At 46.7% G+C, this 20,831-nt stretch overlaps 1 protein-coding gene across 1 annotated transcript in view; it reads left to right on the top strand.

Moving 5' to 3' along the window:
• The window catches only part of ryr2a (ryanodine receptor 2a (cardiac)), an 812,428-nt gene that overhangs the window by 500,722 nt on the left and 290,875 nt on the right, over positions 1 to 20,831 (top strand). Inside the window, exons 46-59 of the mRNA XM_045687844.1 lie at positions 2,420 to 2,555; positions 2,853 to 3,039; positions 4,856 to 4,970; positions 7,182 to 7,302; positions 10,996 to 11,165; positions 12,787 to 13,007; positions 13,652 to 13,742; positions 16,572 to 16,712; positions 17,475 to 17,638; positions 17,798 to 17,876; positions 18,574 to 18,663; positions 19,303 to 19,440; positions 19,882 to 19,962; positions 20,544 to 20,619. Of these exons, the coding sequence (XP_045543800.1) occupies positions 2,420 to 2,555; positions 2,853 to 3,039; positions 4,856 to 4,970; positions 7,182 to 7,302; positions 10,996 to 11,165; positions 12,787 to 13,007; positions 13,652 to 13,742; positions 16,572 to 16,712; positions 17,475 to 17,638; positions 17,798 to 17,876; positions 18,574 to 18,663; positions 19,303 to 19,440; positions 19,882 to 19,962; positions 20,544 to 20,619 (1,810 nt within the window). The remainder of the gene's footprint in view (positions 1 to 2,419; positions 2,556 to 2,852; positions 3,040 to 4,855; positions 4,971 to 7,181; positions 7,303 to 10,995; positions 11,166 to 12,786; positions 13,008 to 13,651; positions 13,743 to 16,571; positions 16,713 to 17,474; positions 17,639 to 17,797; positions 17,877 to 18,573; positions 18,664 to 19,302; positions 19,441 to 19,881; positions 19,963 to 20,543; positions 20,620 to 20,831) is intronic.

A 20,831-nucleotide genomic window follows, 5' to 3' on the forward strand; every position in this document is an offset into this window, starting at 1 on the left:
CCGAACCTCTGGTAGTCTCTATGGGGGTGCCACATGGTTCATTTCTCGTGCCGACTCTCTTCTCTGTATACATCAATGATGTCGCTCTTGCTGCTGGTGAGTCTCTGATCCACCTCTACGCAGACGACACCATTCGGTATACTTCTGGCCCTTCTTTGGACACTGTGTTAACAACCCTCCAGACGAGCTTCAATGCCATACAACTCTCCTTCCGTGGCCTCCAACTGCTCCTAAATACAAGTAAAACTAAATGCATGCTCTTCAACCGATTGCTGCCTACACCTGCCCGCCCGTCCAGCATCACTACTCTGGACGGTTCTGACTTAGAATATGTGGACATCTACAAATACCTAGGTGTCTGGTTAGACTGTAAACTCTCCTTCCAGACTCACATCAAACATCTCCAATCCAAAGTTAAATCTAGAATTGGCTTCCTATATTGCAACAAAGCATCCTTCACTCATGCTGCCAAACATAACCTCGTAAAACTGACCATCCTACCGATCCTCGACTTCGGCGATGTCATTTACAAAATAGTCTCCAATACCCTACTCAACAAATTGGATGCAGTCTATCACAGTGCCATCCGTTTTGTGACCAAAGCCCCATATACTACCCACCACTGCGACCCATACACTCTCGTTGGCTGGCCCTCGCTTCATACTCGTCGCCAAACCCACTGGTTCCAGGTCATCTACAAGACCCTGCTAGGTAAAGTCCCGCCTTATCTCAGCTCGCTGGTCACCATAGCAGCACCCACACATAGCACGCGTTCCAGCAGGTGTATTTCACTGGTCACCCCCAAGGCCAATTCCTCCTTTGGCTGCCTCTCCTTCCAGTTCTCTGCTGCCAATGACTGGAACGAACTGCAAAAATCTCTGAAACTGGAAACACTTATCTCGCTCATCAGCTTTAAGCACCAGCTGTCAGAGCAGCTCATAGATCACTGCACCTGTACATAGCCCATCTATAAATAGCCCAAACAATTACCTCATCCCCAACTGTATTCATTTATTTTGCTCCCAAGTATTTGTACTTTGCACATTCACCTACTACAAATCTACAATTCCAGTGTTTTTAATTGATATATTGTATTTACTTTGCCACCGTGGCCTTTTTATTGCCTTTACCTCCCTTATCTCACCTCATTTGCTCACATTTTATATAGACTTGTTTTTGTACTGTATTATTGACTGTATGTTTGTTTTGCTCCATGTGTAACTCTGTGTTGTTGTATGTGTCGAACTGCTTTGCTTTATCTTGGCCAGGTCGCAGTTGTGAATGAGAACTTGTTCTCAACTTTTCTACCTGGTTAAACAAAGGTAAAATAAAATAAATAACATTTAAAGACTACAGCCAGGGGAACAGACAGGTAAACTTTAATGTAAGACAAGCTCACATGTAGCTTTTTGGTAGTGAACAAGAGATGTGTACTGTATGGTACAGTAGCAAGCTAATGGTAATGTTTGGTTGATTAAATGATGGTAATCGTCCCATTGAAGCAATATGCAGATAAGAAGACTGTAGAGGTCACCATGGGGCTCCTCCAGGTTCAATAGGAATCCTAGTTTATTCCTAACAGTTAGGAACTCTCTGATGTCCTCCACCGTGGGGCTCCTCAGGAATCCTAGTTTAGTCCTAACAGTTAGGAACTCTCTGATGTCCTCCACCGTGGGACTCCTCAGGAATCCTAGTTTATTCCTCTCTGATGTCCTCCACCGTGGGGCTCCTCAGGAATCCTAGTTTATTCCTAACAGTTAGGAACTCTCTGATGTCCTCCACCATGGGGCTCCTCAGGAATCCTAGTTTAGTCCTAACAGTTAGGAACTCTCTGATGTCCTCCACCGTGGGGCTCCTCAGGAATCCTAGTTTATTCCTCTCTGATGTCCTCCACCGTGGGGCTCCTCAGGAATCCTAGTTTATTCCTCTCTGATGTCCTCCACCGTGGGGCTCCTCAGGAATCCTAGTTTATTCCTAACAGTTAGGAACTCTCTGATGTCCTCCACCGTGGGGCTCCTCAGGAATCCTAGTTTAGTCCTAACAGTTAGGAACTCTCTGATGTCCTCCACCATGGGGCTCCTCAGGAATCCTAGTTTAGTCCTAACAGTTAGGAACTCTCTGATGTCCTCCACCGTGGGGCTCCTCAGGAATCCTAGTTTATTCCTCTCGGATGTCCTCCACCGTGGGGCTCCTCAGGAATCCTAGTTTATTCCTAACAGTTAGGAACTCTCTGATGACCTCCTACCTGATCTGTCTATCGAGACAAACAATCAGGATCCTATCCATTATCCAATGACGTGTACCGTTTGGTGACATAACTTGGCCTCACCATGACTTTCCCTTCCTCCGCTGACTCTGACACAGCGTGAGGTCCTGACCCAGACCTTTCCCTACTAACCCTCTCCCTCCTCTTCCCTAGGTGGTGCAGTACTTGGCTGGCTGTGGTCTCCAGAGCTGCTCCATGCTAGTGTCTAAAGGGTACCCTGATATCGGCTGGAACCCCGTCGAAGGAGAGAGATACCTCGACTTCCTCCGCTTCGCAGTGTTCTGCAACGGTACACGTGCATTTCAGACCTATGGCAGTTGCCAATTTCATTATAACATTTGTCTGTGGTTTGTAGATGGTCTTGGTTATTGGTTGGTTGAAGGAAATCTAGTATCAATCTGTTAAATACTTCTACGGTTGCGGTATTGAAGTCAATCTTTACCCATGATCTCACGTAGGACGTATTGAAGTCAATCTTTACCCATGATCTCAGGTAGGAGGTATTGAAGTCAATCTTTACCCATGACATCAGGTAAGAGGTATTGCAGTTATGAATGATGTCATGATTTACCTGTCGTCCTATCAGGTGAGAGTGTGGAGGAGAACGCCAACGTGGTGGTGAGGCTGCTGATTCGTCGGCCGGAGTGCTTTGGCCCCGCCCTGCGCGGAGAAGGGGGGAATGGTCTCCTGGCAGCCATGATGGAAGCCATCAAGATATCAGAGGACCCCTGTAGAGACGGGCCCTCCCCTACCTCAGAGGCCGGCAGGACACTGTAGGTACCCCTGTAGAGACGGGCCCTCCCCTACCTCAGAGGCCAGCAGGACACTGTAGGTACCCCTGACATAGCAGGACACTGTCAGTACCCCTGTCATAGCAGGACACTGTGGGTACCCCTGTCATAGCAGGACACTGTCGGTACCCCTGTCATAGCAGGACACTGTAGGTACCCCTGTCATAGCAGGACACGGTAGGTACCCCTGTCATAGCAGGACACTGTAGGTACCCCTGTCATAGCAGGACACTGTAGGTACCCCTGTCACCCCTGTCATAGCAGGTCACTGTAGGTACCCCTGTCATAGCAGGACACTGTAGATACCCCTGTCATAGCAGGACACTGTAGAGACCCCTGTCATAGCAGGACACTGTAGAGACCCCTGTCATAGCAGGACACTGTAGATGCCCCTGTCATAGCAGGACACTGTAGGTACCCCTGTCATAGCAGGACACTGTAGGTACCCCTGCCATAGCAGGACACGGTAGGTACCCCTGTCATAGCAGGACACTGTAGGTACCCCTGTCATAGCAGGACACTGTAGGTACCCCTGTCACCCCTGTCATAGCAGGACACTGTAGGTACCCCTGTCATAGCAGGACACTGTAGATACCCCTGTCATAGCAGGACACTGTAGAGACCCCTGTCATAGCAGGACACTGTAGAGACCCCTGTCATAGCAGGACACTGTAGAGACCCCTGTCATAGCAGGACACTGTAGATGCCCCTGTCATAGCAGGACACTGTAGATGACACTGTCATAGCAGGACACTGTAGGTACCCCTGTCATAGCAGGACACTGTAGGTACCCCTGTCATAGCAGGACACTGTAGGTACCCCTGTCATAGCGGGACACTGTAGGTACCCCGTCACAGCAGGACACTGTAGATACCCCTGTCACAGCGGGACACTGTAGATGCCCCTGTCATAGCAGGACACTGTAGGTTCCATTGAACTGGGCTAGCTCTAACACAAACACTGTAGGGTTGGGTTCTTCTCCTACCTCTACAGTACCTCTCTCTGTCCCGTTCTCTCTCACCTTTTTTCTCTCCCTCGCTCTCTCTCGCTCTCTCGCTCTCTCCCTTTCTCCTCCCCCTCCAACTCCATCACTACCTCCCCCCCTCCCCTCTCTTTCTCCGCCGTCTACTCTCCCTCCCTCTGGACTCTCTCCTGCCTCCCCTGTGCCAGAGTATGTCCTCATTACTCATCAGTGTTCCTGTTCTGTCTGGCCATGCTACCAGGTGTTCTATAAAAGTCCCTGAGATAGTCTGCCCTACTATTATCAGGCATCAGACTCAGAAACAATGACCCAACGCAACTCCAGGCTGTGTAAGGGCTATTTGACGAAGAAGGAGAGGGATGGAATGCTGCATCAGATGACCTGGCCTCCACAATCACCCGACCTCAACCCAATTGAGATGGTTTGGGATGAGTCGGACCGCAGAGTGAAGGAAAATCAGCCAACAAGTGCTCAGCATATGTGGGAACTCCTTCAAGACTGTTGGAAAAGCATTCCTCATGAAGCTGGTTGAGAGAACGCGAAGAGTGTGTAAAGCTGTCATCAAGGCAAAGGGTGGCTACTTTGAAGAATGTAATATCTAAAATATATTTTTGATTTGTTTAACACTTTTTTTGGTTACTACATGATTCCATATGTGTTATTTCATAGTTTTGATGTCTTCAAGATTATTCTACAATGTAGAAAATAGTAAAAAATAAAGATAAAACCCTTGAATGAGTAGGTGTGTCCAAACTTTTGACTTGTACTGTGTGTGTGTGTGTGTGTGTGTGTGTGTGTGTGTGTGTGTGTCCTCAGCAGTGAGGTGTTATTGGAGGATGAGGAGGATGACACTATTCACATGGGAAACGCTATAATGACCTTCTACGCCGCCCTCATAGACCTGCTGGGGCGCTGCGCCCCTGAGATGCACGTGAGTCACAGATAGAGGGGGAGTCAATGCCTTAGACGGACGGACGGACAGACAGACGGACAGACGGACAGGCAGTCTTGGAACCAATAGGGTACTATTTGAGACTGGGACACTGTAAGAGCCAATAGGGTCATAATTGAGACGGCCACTGTAAGAGCCAATAGGGTGTTAATTGAGACTGGGCCACTGTAAGAACCAATAGGGTGCTAATTGAGACTGGGCCACTGTAAGAACCAATAGGGTAATATTTGACACTGGGCCACTGTAAGAGCCAATAGGGTGTGATAATTGAGACTGGGCCACTGTAAGAGCCAATAGAGTGCTATTTGAGACTGGGCCACTGTAAGAACCAATAGGGTGGTATTTGAGACTGGGCCACTAAGAGCCAATAGGGTGTGATAATTGAGACTGGGCCACTGTAAGAACCAATAGGGTTATATTTGAGACTGGGCCACTGTAAGAACCAATAGGGTGCTAATTGAGGCTGGGCCACTGTAAGAACCAATAGGGTGCTATTTGAGACTGGGCCACTGTAAGAACCAATAGGTTGATAATTGAGACTGGGCCACTTTAAGAACCAATAGGGTGCTAATTGAGACTGGGCCACTGTAAGAACCAATAGGGTGCTATTTGAGACTGGGCCACTGTAAGAGCAAATAGGGTGTGATAATTGAGACTGGGCCACTGTAAGAGCCAATAGAGTGCTATTTGAGACTGGGCCACTGTAAGAACCAATAGGGTGGTATTTGAGACTGGGCCACTAAGAGCCAATAGGGTGTGATAATTGAGACTGGGCCACTGTAAGAACCAATAGGGTTATATTTGAGACTGGGCCACTGTAAGAACCAATAGGGTGCTAATTGAGACTGGGCCACTGTAAGAACCAATAGGGTGCTATTTGAGACTGGGCCACTGTAAGAACCAATAGGTTGATAATTGAGACTGGGCCACTTTAAGAACCAATAGGGTGCTAATTGAGACTGGGCCACTGTAAGAGCCAATAGGGTGAAATTTGAGACTGGGCCACTGTAAGAACCAGGGTCATGCTGGAGCACAGAGAGGGTAGACTGGCTAAATTACACTTTAATAAAAAAAGTCTCTAACCCTCATTTAATTTCACCATTTCATCGTTGGCCAAGTTGAGGTTTTCACCTCATTTTTCAAATCTTCTGCCAGCCGTTTAGCCAGGGCTCTGGTCAGCAGTAGTGCTCTATATAGGGAATAGGGCTCTGGTCAACAGTAGTGCTCTATATAGGGAATAGGGCTCTGGTCAACAGTAGTGTTCTATATAGGGAATAGGGCTCTGGTCAACAGTAGTGTTCTATATAGGGAATAGGGCTCTGGTCAACAGTAGTGTTCTATATAGGGAATAGGGTTCTGGTCAACAGTAGTGCTCTATATAGGGAATAGGGCTCTGGTCAACAGTAGTGTTCTATATAGGGAATTGGGCTCTGGTCAACAGTAGTGTTCTATATAGGGAATAGGGCTCTGGTCAACAGTAGTGTTCTATATAGGGAATAGGGCTCTGGTCAACAGTAGTGTTCTATATAGGGAATAGGGCTCTGGTCAACAGTAGTGCTCTATTTAGGGAATAGGGCTCTGGTCAACAGTAGTGTTCTATATAGGGAATAGGGCTCTGGTCAACAGTAGTGTTCTATATAGGGAATAGGGCTCTATATAGGGAATAGGGCACTGGTCAACAGTAGTGTTCTATATAGGGAATATGGCTCTGGTCAACAGTACATTTACATTTTAGTCATTTAGCAGACACTCTTATCCAGAGGGACTTACAGTAGTGAATGCAGACATTTCATTTCATACATTTTTTTTTTGTTTGTTTTGTACTTGGCCCCCCGTGGGAATCGAACCCACAACCCTGGCGTTGCAAACACCATGCTCTACCAACTGAGCTACGGGGAAGGCAGCAGTAGTGTTCTATATAGGGGATAGGGCTGTAGTATAAAGTAGTGTTCTATATAGGGAATAGGGCTCTGGTCAACAGTAGTGTTCTATATAGGGAATAGGGCTGTAGTATAAAGTAGTGCACTATAGTGTTCTATATAGGGAGTAAGGGGGCATTTGAAGTTGTATTTTGTCGTTATTACGGACCCTCATTAGCTGCTGCCGTGCTCTTCCTGGGGTCCAGACACATTAAGGCACATTACCTTTGCGATACAGGCATTCTCTGAGAAGGGGTGTTGTGTTTTCCAGCTGATCCATGCAGGGAAGGGCGAGGCCATCAGGATAAGAGCCATCCTACGTTCCCTGATCCCTATAGAGGACCTGGAAGGAGTGATCAGCATACCCTTTCCCATGCCAACTCTGGCCAAAGGTGGGTGGAAACTCTTCCCACTAAACCTCTCAGGCATTGCAGGGGTATAAGGTATTGCCCAAGGTCCATCCAAGCTGGAGCGGCAGGGAGTTTTGCACAGTGGGCCCTGAAACCATCCACTACTCTGTTAAACTGGCCTAAAACCATCCACTACTCTGTTAAACTGACCTAAAACCATCCACTACTCTGTTAAACTGACCTAAAACCATACTGACCTAAAACCATCCACTACTCTGTTAAGCTGACCTAAAACCATCCAATACTCTGTTAAACTGACCTAAAACCATCCACTACTCTGTTAAACTGACCTAAAACCATACTGACCTAAAACCATCCACTACTCTGTTAAACTGACCTAAAACCATACTGACCTAAAACCATCCACTACTCTGTTAAACTGGCCTAAAACCATACTGACCTAAAACCATCCACTACTCTGTTAAACTGATCTAAAACCATACTGACCTCCTCTCTTTCCTCATACCATCACCTCTCCGCTCTCGCCGCTTCAATCTCCCACTGCGGGAGGCAATACTCCCCAGCCTGAGCCCATGGTCCCTCTCCGTCCAGTATTTGTTCCCACGTCCATCATGCTGCTCTCCTGGTGCTGCTCCTTCCTCCGCTGCTTAGTCTTTGTTTGGTGGGTAATTCTGTGACGACTGCCGTGAGAGAGAGTGGACCAAAACGCAGCGGAGTTAGTGTTCATCATATTTAATTAAGCAAGAACACTATACAAAAACAAAACAAGAAACTGACAGCCAAACAGTCCTGTCAGGTGAAACACAATGACAGAAACAATTACCCACAAAACCCCAACAGAAAACCATGCACTTGTGTGAGACTCCCAATCAACAACAATGAACTTCAGCTGTGCCTGATTGGGAGCCACACACGGCCCAAAACAAAGAAATACAAAAACATAGAAACAGAACATAGAACGCCCACCCAATGTAACACCCTGTCCTAACCAAAATAAAGAACAAAAAACCCCTCTCTATGGCCAGGGCGTTACAACTACTCTGTTAAACTGACCTAAAACCATCCACTACTCTGTTAAACTGACCTAAAACCATCCACTACTCTGTTAAAACCTGTTGGGGCTACAGGTTAGCAATGAACCCCGAGTCAGGATTGCTAACAAGGCTGGAAATTCAAAACATCAAAAATCTAATAATTTCAATTTCTCAAACAATCAACTATTTTACACAATTTAAAAGATAAACATCTCCTTAATCTAACCACATTGTTCGATTTTCAAAGAGGCTTTACGGCAAAAGCATAAAGTTAGATTATGTTAGGACAGTACATAGCCACAAAAGTACAAACATCCATTTTCAATTCAAGGTCAGGCGTCACCAAAAGCAGAAACCAGCTAAAATTATGCACCAACCTTTGACAATCTCCATCAGATGACACTCCTAGGACATTATGTTATACAATACATGCATTTTTTGTTCCATCAAGTTCATATTTATATCCAAAAACAGCATTTTACAGTAGCGTGAAATTCAGATTTTTTCTTCTCTGAAATGCTTCCGGTGAACATAACAAAATTACTATTCGAAAACATTGGTAAATTATAATATTGTCATTCAAAGAATAATATATTATCATCTCGTAATTGCTACCGAATGGCCAGATCTCAAAATAACTTTACTGGGAAATCACATTTTGCAATAAACGGGGTGCTATGCTAAGAACAATAAGCTATGCTATACAGTTAGCATCATCTAATATCGATAATAACATTGTAAATATCCCCTTACCTTTGATTATCTCCATCAGAAGGCACTGCCAGGTATCCCAGGTCCAGAACAAATGTGGTTTCTTTTGACAAAGTTCATAATTTATGTCCAAATAACACCAAGTAGTTAGCATTCATTATGCTCCCACAAAACGTGGTGGGGGGGTGTAAAATCACGCCGAAAAGCTAAAAAAACCTGGTAAATAATCTATTTACGTTCGTTCAAACATGTCAAACGTTGTTTAGCATTCATCTTTTGGTCCATTTTTAACGTTAAACATCAGTAATATTTTCACACAACCTATCCTATGTCTAGATAAACAATTATGACAAACTCACGCTTCTCAGATTTATGCGCAGGCGCAAAAAAATGAAGTGACGACATGTCAACTTCCTTGCATTCTAATTTGCTCTCTGTTTATCTTAGACGCTTCAAACAACTTTATAAAGATCGTTGACATCTAGTGGAAGCCGTAGGAGTTGCGAAATGAATCCTTTCTCACTATGGTATCTATAAAACAATGACACTAAATAGTACAGTCACAAAATTCACATTTTTTTTAATCTATTTTTCACAGGTTTTTGCCTGCAATATGAGTTTTGTTATACTTACAGACACCATTCAAACTGTTTTATAAAATTCAGAGTGTTTTCTATCCGAATGTGTTAATAATATGCATATCCTAGCTTCTGAGTTGGTGTAGGAGGCAGTTAAAAATGGGCACATATTTTTTTCAAAATTTCTCAATACTGCCCCCTAGCCCCAACAGGTTAAACTGACCTAAAACCATCCACTACTCTGTTAAACTGAACTAAAACCATACTTACCTAAAACCATCCACTACTCTGTTAAACTGACTCTGTTAAACTGGCCTAAACCCATCCACTACTCTGTTAAACTGAACTAAAACCATCCACTACTCTGTTAAACTGACCTAAAACCATCCACTACTCTGTTAAACTGATCTAAAACCATCCACTACTCTGTTAAACTGACCTAAAACCATCCACTACTCTGTTAAACTGACCTAAAACCATCCACTACTCTGTTAAACTGAAGTAAAACCATCCACTACTCTGTTAAACTGACCTGAAACCATCCACTACTCTGTTAAACTGACCTAAAACCATACTGACCTAAAACCATCCACTACTCTGTTAAACTGACCTAAAACCATCCACTACTCTGTTAAACTGACCTAAAACCATCCACTACTCTGTTAAACTGACCTAAAACCATCCACTACTCTGTTAAACTGGCCTAAAACCATCCACTACTCTGTTAAACTGGCCTAAAACCATCCACTACTCTGTTAAACTGACCTAAAACCATCGACTACTCTGTTAAACTGAACTAAAACCATCCACTACTCTGTTAAACTGAACTAAAACCATCCACTACTCTTTTAAACTGACCTAAAATATAGTCTCCAATCTGTATCCAGTCAATAGTTGAACCAGACTGTGGTCTGTCTGTTATGTGTATCCAGATGGATCAGTGGTTGAACCCTGTCTCTGGTCTGTCTGTTATGTGTATCCAGATGGATCAGTGGTTGAACCCTGTCTCTGGTCTGTCTGTTATGTGTATCCAGATGGATCAGTGGTTGAACCCTGTCTCTGGTCTGTCTGTTATGTGTATCCATATGGGTCAGTGGTTGAACCCTGTCTCTGGTCTGTCTGTTATGTGTATCCAGATGGATCAGTGGTTGAACTCTGTCTCTGGCCTGTCTGTTATGTGTATCCAGATGGATCAGTGGTTGAACCCTGTCTCTGGCCTGTCTGTTATGTGTATCCAGATGGATCAGTGGTTGAACCCTGTCTCTGGTCTGTCTGTTATGTGTATCCAGATGGATCAGTGGTTGAACCCGGTCTCTGGTCTGTCTGTTCTGTGTATCCAGATGGATCAGTGGTTGAACCCTGTCTCTGGTCTGTCTGTTATTTGTATCCAGATGGATCAGTGGTTGAACCTGATATGTCAGCTGGGTTCTGTCCGGACCACAAGGCAGCCATGGTGCTGTTCCTGGACCGGGTCTACGGGATAGAGGACCAGAACTTCTTGCTTCATCTGCTGGAGGTCGGATTCCTGCCCGACCTCAGGGCTGCTGCCTCGCTCGACACAGTGAGTCTCTAACCTTGACCTTATAGACGCAGTGAGTCTCTAACCTTATAGACGCAGTGAGTCTCTAACCTTATAGACGCAGTGAGTCTCTAACCCTGACCTTATAGACGCAGTGAGTCTCTAACCCTAACCTTATAGACGCAGTGAGTCTCTAACCCTAACCTTATTGACGCAGTGAGTCTCTAACCCTAACCTTATAGACGCAGTGAGTCTCTAACGCTAACCTTATAGACGCAGTGAGTCTCTAAACCTAACCTTATAGATGCAGTGAGTCTCTAACCCTAACCTTATAGACGCAGTGAGTCTCTAACCCTAACCTTATAGACGCAGTGAGTCTCTAACCCTGACCTTATAGACGCAGTGAGTCTCTAACCCTGTAGACACAGTGAGTCTCTAATCCTAACCTTATAGACGCAGTGAGTCTCTAACCCTGTAGACACAGTGAGTCTCTAACCCTGTAGACACAGTGAGTCTCTAACCCTGTAGACGCAGTGAGTCTCTAACCCTGTAGACACAGTGAGTCTCTAACCCTGACCTTATAGATGCAGTGAGTCTCTAACCTTGTTGACGCAGTGAGTCTCTAACTCTGTAGACGCAGTGAGTCTCTAACCCTGTAGACGCAGTGAGTCTCTACCCCTGTAGACACAGTGAGTCTCTAACCCTGTAGACACAGAGAGTCTCTAAACTTGTAGACGCAGTGAGTCTCTAACCCTGTAGACACAGTGAGTCTCTAACCCTGTAGACACAGTGAGTCTCTAACCCTGTAGACGCAGTGAGTCTCTAACCCTGTAGACGCAGTGAGTTTTTAACCCTGTAGACGCAGTGAGTCTCTAACCCTGTAGACGCAGTGAGTCTCTAACCCTGTATACACAGTGAGTCTCTAACCCTGTAGACACAGTGAGTCTCTAACCCTGACCTTATAGAAGCAGTGAGTCTCTAACCCTCTAGACACAGTGAGTCTCTAACCCTGACCTTATAGATGCAGTGAGTCTCTAACCCTGTAGACGCAGTGAGTCTCTAACCCTGTAGACGCAGTGAGTCTCTAACCCTGTTGACGCAGTGAGTCTCTAACCCTGTAGACGCAGTGAGTCTCTAACCCTGTAGACGCACTGAGTCTGTATTATATATTAATATATACGTATACATGGAGGTGGGCTTCCTGTCTGACCTCCTGGCTCCTGCCTTCCTGGACATGGTGAGAAAGAGACCCTGTTTCTTTCAATAGACTTCTCAAGATGGCGTAGCAGTGCGGACGTGTTTTGTTGTTGTCCCGTGTAAATGTTTTTTTTAAATTGTATTTTTTTGTATATATTTCATACTTTTGTTTATCCCACGTGTAACTCTGTGTTGTTGTTTGTGTCGAACTGCTTTGCTTTATCTTGTTCAGGTCGCAGTTGTCAATGAGAACTTGTTCTCAACTGGTCTACCTGGTTAAATAAAGGAGAAATAAATTAAAAAATAGACAATGACTACATGTGCAATCAACAGTCTAAAAATCTAATCAGAGAAGTCTAATTTCTCTCTCTGTTGCTGTCTAGTCGTCCATGTTTCTGCTTCTCCAATCTACCGCCCTGCTGACCCTAACCTTGTCCCTGTGTTGTCTCTATGTTTCTCCCCGCAGGCTGCTCTGAGCGCTACAGACATGGCCCTGGCCCTCAACAGATACCTGTGTACAGCGGTTCTGCCCTTGCTCACTAAGTGTGCCCCGCTGTTCGCTGGGACGGAGCCCTACGCCTCGCTCATAGACTCTCTACTTCACACCGTCTACCGTCTCTCTAAGGGATGCTGCCTCACGAAGGCACAGAGAGACGCCATCGAGGAGTGTCTGCTGGCCACCTGTGGGTAAGGAATGACTTTGGGTTACTCTCTGCTAGTATATTTGACTGGCTACTTGTGGGTTAAGGATGGTTACAACTGTTAGAGATGGGAAATACTCTCTATGTGACTATCTGTCTTCTGGCTACAGATGTAGGATCTTAATTTGATCATCCTGTTGCAGGAGAACTTTCCAGAAATGCAGGAAATTAAGAACTTGTAGTGTATTTGAGGTTTTAAAAGGCTTCTGAAGTTTGTAATTTCGATTTAGAAATGTCAGACTAGATTATCAACCCTTAGAAAAAAGTCAATTTGTTATAATCCACATAATAATTCACATTTCCAGTTACTGGAGGATTATTTTTCTGCTGTAGCAGAACTGGCTCAAATTATGATCCTACATCTGTAGTTGTGGCTAAGAGATGTTAAGGGTACACTTACCTACTTCTACGGTGGTGGTCCTTTAATAAGCCTCCCTGAATGGAGTGTGTGTGTGTGTGTGTGTGTGTGTGTGTGTGTGTGTGTGTGTGTGTGTGTGTGTGTGTGTGTGTGTGTGTGTGTGTGTGTGTGTGTGTGTGTGTGTGTGTGTGTGTGTGTGTGTGTGTGTGTGTGTGTGTGTGTGTGTGTGTGTGTGTGTGTGTGTGTGTGTGTGTGTGTGTTTGTTTTGGCAGTCAACTGAGGCCGTCCATGATGCAGCACCTGCTGAGACGCTTGGTGTTTGATGTTCCTCTCCTCAACGAACACACCAAGATGCCTCTCAAGGTTTTCATTAGGTCTTCTTCTCTGTAACCTGCCATGAGGCCTAATCTCCTGACACAATGTCCTTCAACCTCCTTCTCCAACCTCCTCCTACTCCTCTTCCTCCTCCAACCTCCTCCTCCTCATCCAACCTCCTCCTCCAACCTCATCCTCCAACCTCCTCCTCAACCTCCTCCTCCTCCAACCTCCTCCTCCAACCTCATCCTCCAACCTCCTCCTCCAACCTCCTCCTCCAACCTCATCCTCCAACCTCCTCCTCCTCATCCAACCTCCTCCTCCTCCTCCTCCTCCTCCAACCTCCTCCTCCTCTTCCAACCTCCTCCTCCTCTTCCAACCTCCTTCTCCAACCTCCTCCTCCTCCTCCACCATGAGGCCTAATCTCCTGACACAATGTCCTTCAACCTCCTTCTCCAACCTCCTCCTCCAACCTCCTTCTCCAACCTCCTCCAACCTCCTCCTCCAACCTCCTCCTCCAACCTCCTCCTCCTCTTCCTCCTCCAACCTCCTCCTCCAACCTCCTTCTCCAACCTCCTCCTCAACCTCCTCCTCAACCTCCTCCTCCTCCTCCTCCTCCTCCAACCTCCTCCTCCTCTTCCAACCTCCTCCTCCTTCTCCAACCTCCTCCTCCAACCTCCTCCTCCTCCTTCTCCAACCTCCTCCTCCAACCTCCTCCTCCTCCTCCTCCTCTGCCATGAGGCCTAATCTCCTGACACAATGTCCTTCAACCTCCTTCTCCAACCTCCTCCTCCAACCTCCTCCTCCAACCTCCTTCTCCAACCTCCTCCTCCAACCTCCTCCTCCTCTTCCTCCTCCAACCTCCTCCTCCTCATCCAACCTCCTCCTCCAACCTCCTCCTCCAACCTCCTCCTCCAACCTCCTCCTCCTCATCCAACCTCCTCCTCCAACCTCCTCCAACCTCCTCCTCCTCCTCCTCCTTTTCCAACCTCCTCCTCCTTCTCCAACCTACTCCTCCAACCTCCTCCTCCTCCTCCAACCTCATCCAACCTCCTCCTCCTCCAACCTCCTCCTCCTCCTCCAACCTCCTCCTCCTCTTCCAACCTCCTCCTCCTTCTCCAACCTCCTACTCCTTCTCCAACCTCCTCATCCAACCTCCTCCTCCTCCTCCAACCTCCTCCTCCTCCAACCTCCTCCTCCTCCTTCTCCAACCTCCTCCTCCAACCTCCTCCTTTTCCTCCAACCTCCTTCTCCAACCTCCTCCTCCAACCTCCTCCTCCAACCTCCTCCTCCTCCAACCTCCTCCTCCAACCTCCTTCTCCAACCTCCTTCTCCAACCTCCTCCTCCTCCTCCAACCTCCTTCTCCAAACTCCTCCTCCAACCTCCTCCTCCAACCTCCTCCTCCAACCTCCAACCTCCTTCTCCAACCTCCTTCTCCAACCTCCTCCTCCAACCTCCTCCTCCTCTTCCTCCTCCAACCTCCTCCTCCTCATCCAACCTCCTCCTCCAACCTCATCCTCCAACCTCCTTCTCCAACCTCCTCCTCAACCTCCTCCTCCTCCTCCTCCTCCTCCAACCTCCTCCTCCTCTTCCAACCTCCTCCTCCTTCTCCAACCTCCTCCTCCAACCTCCTCCTCCTCCTCTGCCATGAGGCCTAATCTCCTGACACAATGTCCTTCAACCTCCTTCTCCAACCTCCTCCTCCAACCTCCTCCTCCAACCTCCTTCTCCAACCTCCTCCAACCTCCTTCTCCAACCTCCTCCTCCAACCTCCTCCTCCTCTTCCTCCTCCATCCTCCTCCTCCTCATCCAACCTCCTCCTCCAACCTCATCCTCCAACCTCCTCCTCCAACCTCCTCCTCCTCATCCAACCTCATCCTCCAACCTCCTCCAACCTCCTCTGCCTCCTCCTCCTCCTCCTCCTCCTTTTCCAACCTCCTCCTCCTTCTCCAACCTACTCCTCCAACCTCCTCCTCCTCCTCCAACCTCATCCAACCTCCTCCTCCTCCAACCTCCTCCTCCTCCTCCAACCTCCTCCTCCTCTTCCAACCTCCTCCTCCTTCTCCAACCTCCTACTCCTTCTCCAACCTCCTCATCCAACCTCCTCCAACCTCCTTCTCCAACCTCCTCCTCCTCCAACCTCCTCCTCCTCCTTCTCCAACCTCCTCCTCCAACCTCCTCCTCCAACCTCCTCCTTTTCCTCCAACCTCCTTCTCCAACCTCCTCCTCCAACCTCCTCCTCCAACCTCCTCCTCCTCCAACCTCCTCCTCCAACCTCCTTCTCCAACCTCCTTCTCCAACCTCCTCCTCCTCCTCCAACCTCCTTCTCCAAACTCCTCCTCCAACCTCCTCCTCCACCCTCCTCCTCCAACCTCCAACCTCCTTCTCCAACCTCCTTCTCCAACCTCCTTCTCCAACCTCCTCCTCCAACCTCCTTCTCCAACCTCCTTCTCCAACCTCCTCCTCCAACCTCCTCCTCCAACCTCATCCAACCTCCTCCTCGAACCTCCTCTTCCAACCTCCTCATCCAAACTCCTCCTCCTCCTCCTCATCCAACCTCCTCCAACCTCCTCATCCTCCAACCTCCTCATCCAACCTCCTCCTCCTCCTCCTCCAACCTCCTCCTCCTCCTCAAACCTCCTTCTCCAACCTCCTCCTCCTCCTCCAACCTCCTTCTCCAACCTCCTCCTCCAACCTCCTCCTCCTCCTCCAACCTCCTCCTTCTCCAACCTCCTCCTCCTCCAACCTCCTCCTTCTCCAACCTCCTCCTTCTCCAACCTCCTCCTCCAACTTCATTATAGTATTGTGTGTGTGTTTGTTTCTGAGGTGTTCAGTATTCGTTTATCGATTGTAGACTGTTGATCTTGACGTTTCAGCTGTTGACCAATCACTACGAGCGTTGTTGGAAGTACTACTGTTTGACGGGCGGTTGGGGGAGCTTCGGCGCGTCGTCGGACGAAGAGCTGCATCTCTCCAGGAAGCTGTTCTGGGGCGTCTTTGATGCTCTGTCTCGCAAGGTACAGATCTAGATCCAGCGGAGGCTGGTGAGGATAAGGACGGGGCTCATAATAATAACGTCTGCAACGGAGTAAAAAAGGGAATGGCATCGACAAAAAAACAAACACCTGGAAACCATGGAAACCATGCGTCTTGATGTATTTGATACCGTTCCCGCAAGATTCCCGCTGCGGCCGTTTTACAATGAGCTCCGGTCCTCCCGAAAAACGAAGGTGTCACCAACCTCCTGTGGATTGCGTGTACTGTGGTGTTCAGTTCATCTACTGTGGCTTAACACAGTGTTGTAGCTATTGGAGATGCTGAGATTGTGAGGATTTAGGGCCCTCTAGTGGTCAGTGGGAAACATCACCTACCAATACTATCGTACCCTTCTCAGTCCATACAGTTGGAATCCAATACAGCTTGTAACTTCACTTACATCATCTTGTCCGCCAACACACTGGTTTATAAGTGATTAGCGTTTTATGTCGAGACAAAGCTTCATATTAGCTTTTTGCCACGAACCAGAGGTATGTGGTACACACACACACACACACACACACACACACACACACACACGCTCTCTTCATATGTAGTGGTCTCCTCTCCCGACCAGAGGTATGTCCAGAAGATATTTAAACTGTCTCTGCCATGTCTGAGTGCTGTGGTTCCTGACTATACACACACACACACACACACACACACACACACACACACACACACACACACACACACACACCCTCTCTCTCTCTTCATATGTAGCGGTCTCCTCTCTCTTCCAGAGCTATGATCAGGAGCTGTTTAAGCTGGCTCTGCCGTGTCTGAGTGCTGTTGCCGGGGCGCTACCTCCTGACTACATGGAGAGTAACCATGTGGCCGTGATGGAGAAACAATCCTCTATGGACGCCGAGGGAAACTTCAACCCACAGCCAGCGGACACCACCAAGTAAGACACAGTTGATTCAGTCTGATTCAGTCTGATTCAGTTGATTCAGTTGATTCAGTCTGATTCAGTCTGAATACATCAAAGATACTCTCTTCTTTCTGATGGGCGTTAAACAGTGACGCTTGTTGTACGTCTTGATTGTGTTCCTACTGTAACCAGTGTGAACGTCCCGGAGAAACTGGATTACTTTGTCAATAAATATGCCGAGCATTCCCATGAGAAGTGGTCCATGGACAAGGTGAGGGGTTTGTCTCTAGCTCTTGATTGATTGATGAATTGATGAATTGATTCAGTCATTGATTCATTGATTCAGTTATTGATTCAGTCATTGATTCATTCATTGATTCAGTCATTGATTCATTCATTGATTCAGTCATTGATTCAGTCATTGATTCAGTCATTGATTCAGATTCAGTCATTGATTCAGTCATTGATTCATTGATTCATTCATTGATTCATTCATTGATTCAGTCATTGATTCATTGATTCAGTCATTGATTCAGTCATTGATTCATTGATTCAGTCATTGATTCATTATTGATTCAGTCATTGATTCATTGATTCAGTCATTGATTCATTAATTGATTCAGTCATTGATTCATTGATTCAGTCATTGATTAAGTCATTGATTCATTAATTGATTCAGTCATTGATTCATTGATTCAGTCATTGATTGATTCATTGATTCAGTCATTGATTCATTGATTCAGTCATTGATTCATTGATTCAGTCATTGATTCATTGATTCAGTCATTGTTTCATTGATTGATTCAGTCATTGATTCAGTCATTGATTCATTCATTGATTCAGTCATTGATTCAGTCATTGATTCAGTCATTGATTCATTGATTCAGTCATTGATTCATTGATTCAGTCATTGATTCATTCATTAATTGATCATGGCTCTCTCTCCTGTGTCTCTCTCTCTGTCTCAGTTTTCCAACGGCTGGGTTCACGGGGACAAGGTCTGTGAGACCTCTAAAGCCCACCCTCTCCTCAAGCCCTATAAAGGGCTGTCAGAGAAGGTAAGACCATACTGGAACACTAGGCTGTGTTGTGTCATTGGTTAGTCAACAACCAGGTCAGACTCAGTTCATCAACAACCAGGTCAGACACAGTTCATCAACAACCAGGTCAGACTCAGTTAATCAACAACCAGGTCAGACTCAGTTCATCAACAACCAGGTCAGACACAGTTCATCAACAACCAGGTCAGACACAGTTCATCAACAACCAGGTCAGACACAGTTCATCAACAACCAGGTCAGACACAGTTCATCAACAACCAGGTCAGACACAGTTCATCAACAACCAGGTCAGACACAGTTCATCAACAACCAGGTCAGACTCAGTTCATCAACAACCAGGTCAGACTCAGTTTCTCTATGTATCTTCTCTACTGTACTGTAGGATAAAGAGGTTTGTCTTTTTACCCTTTAGTCTCTTCTCTGTGAGATGTATCTTTCTACCGTCCAGTCTCTCTCTCTGAGTCTCTTCCCCTGTGAGATGTATCTTTATACCGTCCAGTCTCTCTCTCTGAGTCTCTTCCCTGTGAGATGTATCTTTCTACCGTCCAGTCTCTCTCTCTGAGTCTCTTCCCTGTGAGATGTATCTTTCTACCGTCCAGTCTCTCTCTCTGAGTCTCTTCTCTGTGTTCCCTCTAGGATAAAGAGTCGTACCGCTGGCCTATCAAGGAGTCTCTGAAGACGATGGTGGTGTGGTGCTGGAGCATAGAGAGGACCAGGGAGGGTGACCCAGCCAGCCTGCACAACAGAGCACGTAGGATCTCTCAGATCAGCCAGGTAGGGGAGACGGTCACAGCCTTTCAGTAACAACGTACACTACTGACTGTTATATGACACACGTCCAGCTGCTCCGTCCATTCTAATGCATTGTATTATATACTGCTCCTGGTATTGCCTTTACGTGGTCATACAATCTCCTCTCTGATTCCATACGCTTCAGTAGGGACACTCCCAACAGTAGACACTGACTGTTTAGCGTAGCGGAATATACAGTACGTCCTTCACCTGTCAGAGCAAAGTACAGGACATGTCAAGTAGCTAACAGGATCTGAGACTACAGGACATGTCAAGTAGCTAACAGGATCTGAGACTATAGGACATGTCAAGTAGCTAACAGGATCTGAGACTACAGGACATGTCAAGTAGCTAACAGGATCTGAGACTACAGGACATGTCAAGTAGCTAACAGTCCTGTCTCTCCCTCTGTGTTCTGTCCAGCAACACTCTGTCGAAGGAGCTCCAGGATTCAGCCCCAGACCCATCGACATGAGCAATGTGACACTGTCCCGGGACCTGCATGTGAGTGACACGCTACACATACTCTGAGTGACACGCTACACGTACTCTGAGGGACACGCTACACATACTCTGAGCGACACGCTACACATACTTTGAGTGACACACTACACATACTCTGAGTGACACGCTACACATACTCTGAGGGACATGCTACACATACTCTAAGTGACGCGCTACACATACTCTGAGTGACACGCTACACATACTCTGAGTGACACGCTACACATACTCTGAGTGACACGCTACACATACTCTGAGTGACACGCTACACATACTCTGAGTGACACGCTACACATACTCTGAGCGACACGCTACACAAACTCTGAGCGACACCCTACACATACTTTGAGCGACACGCTACACATACTTTGAGTGACACGCTACACATACTTTGAGTGACATGCTACACATACTTTGAGTGACACACTACACATACTCTGAGTGACACGCTACACATACTCTGAGTGACGTGCTACAAGTTCTGTGTTACTTGCAACACAAGATGTGTGTATAATGGTTATGACAAAGTAAGCACCAATATAATTATTAACTTGAATGTTTCTTATGTCCCTTCTTTTCAGTCTATGGCAGAACTGCTTGCAGAGAACTATCATAATATTTGGGCGAAGAAGAAGAAACTTGAACTAGAAGCCAAAGGTACGTACAGTAGGACAGATTGTCCTTCAGGTCAGACTTATCTCTTGTCTATTAGCTTCAAAACACAAAGTAACCACCTGTTCCTGGTCTTGAGTTTGTAACTGCTTTCCTGTTCTTGATCTGTTTCTGTGCCTCTCTGTATATCTCTCTGTCTCCTGTGTTTAATAGGTAGAACAGTGCTCTTTACTGATGAAGGTAACACGACGTCCAAC

The sequence above is a fragment of the Salmo salar genome, chromosome ssa01 (assembly GCF_905237065.1).
Source record: "Salmo salar chromosome ssa01, Ssal_v3.1, whole genome shotgun sequence".
In the NCBI taxonomy this organism is placed as follows: domain Eukaryota; kingdom Metazoa; phylum Chordata; class Actinopteri; order Salmoniformes; family Salmonidae; genus Salmo; species Salmo salar.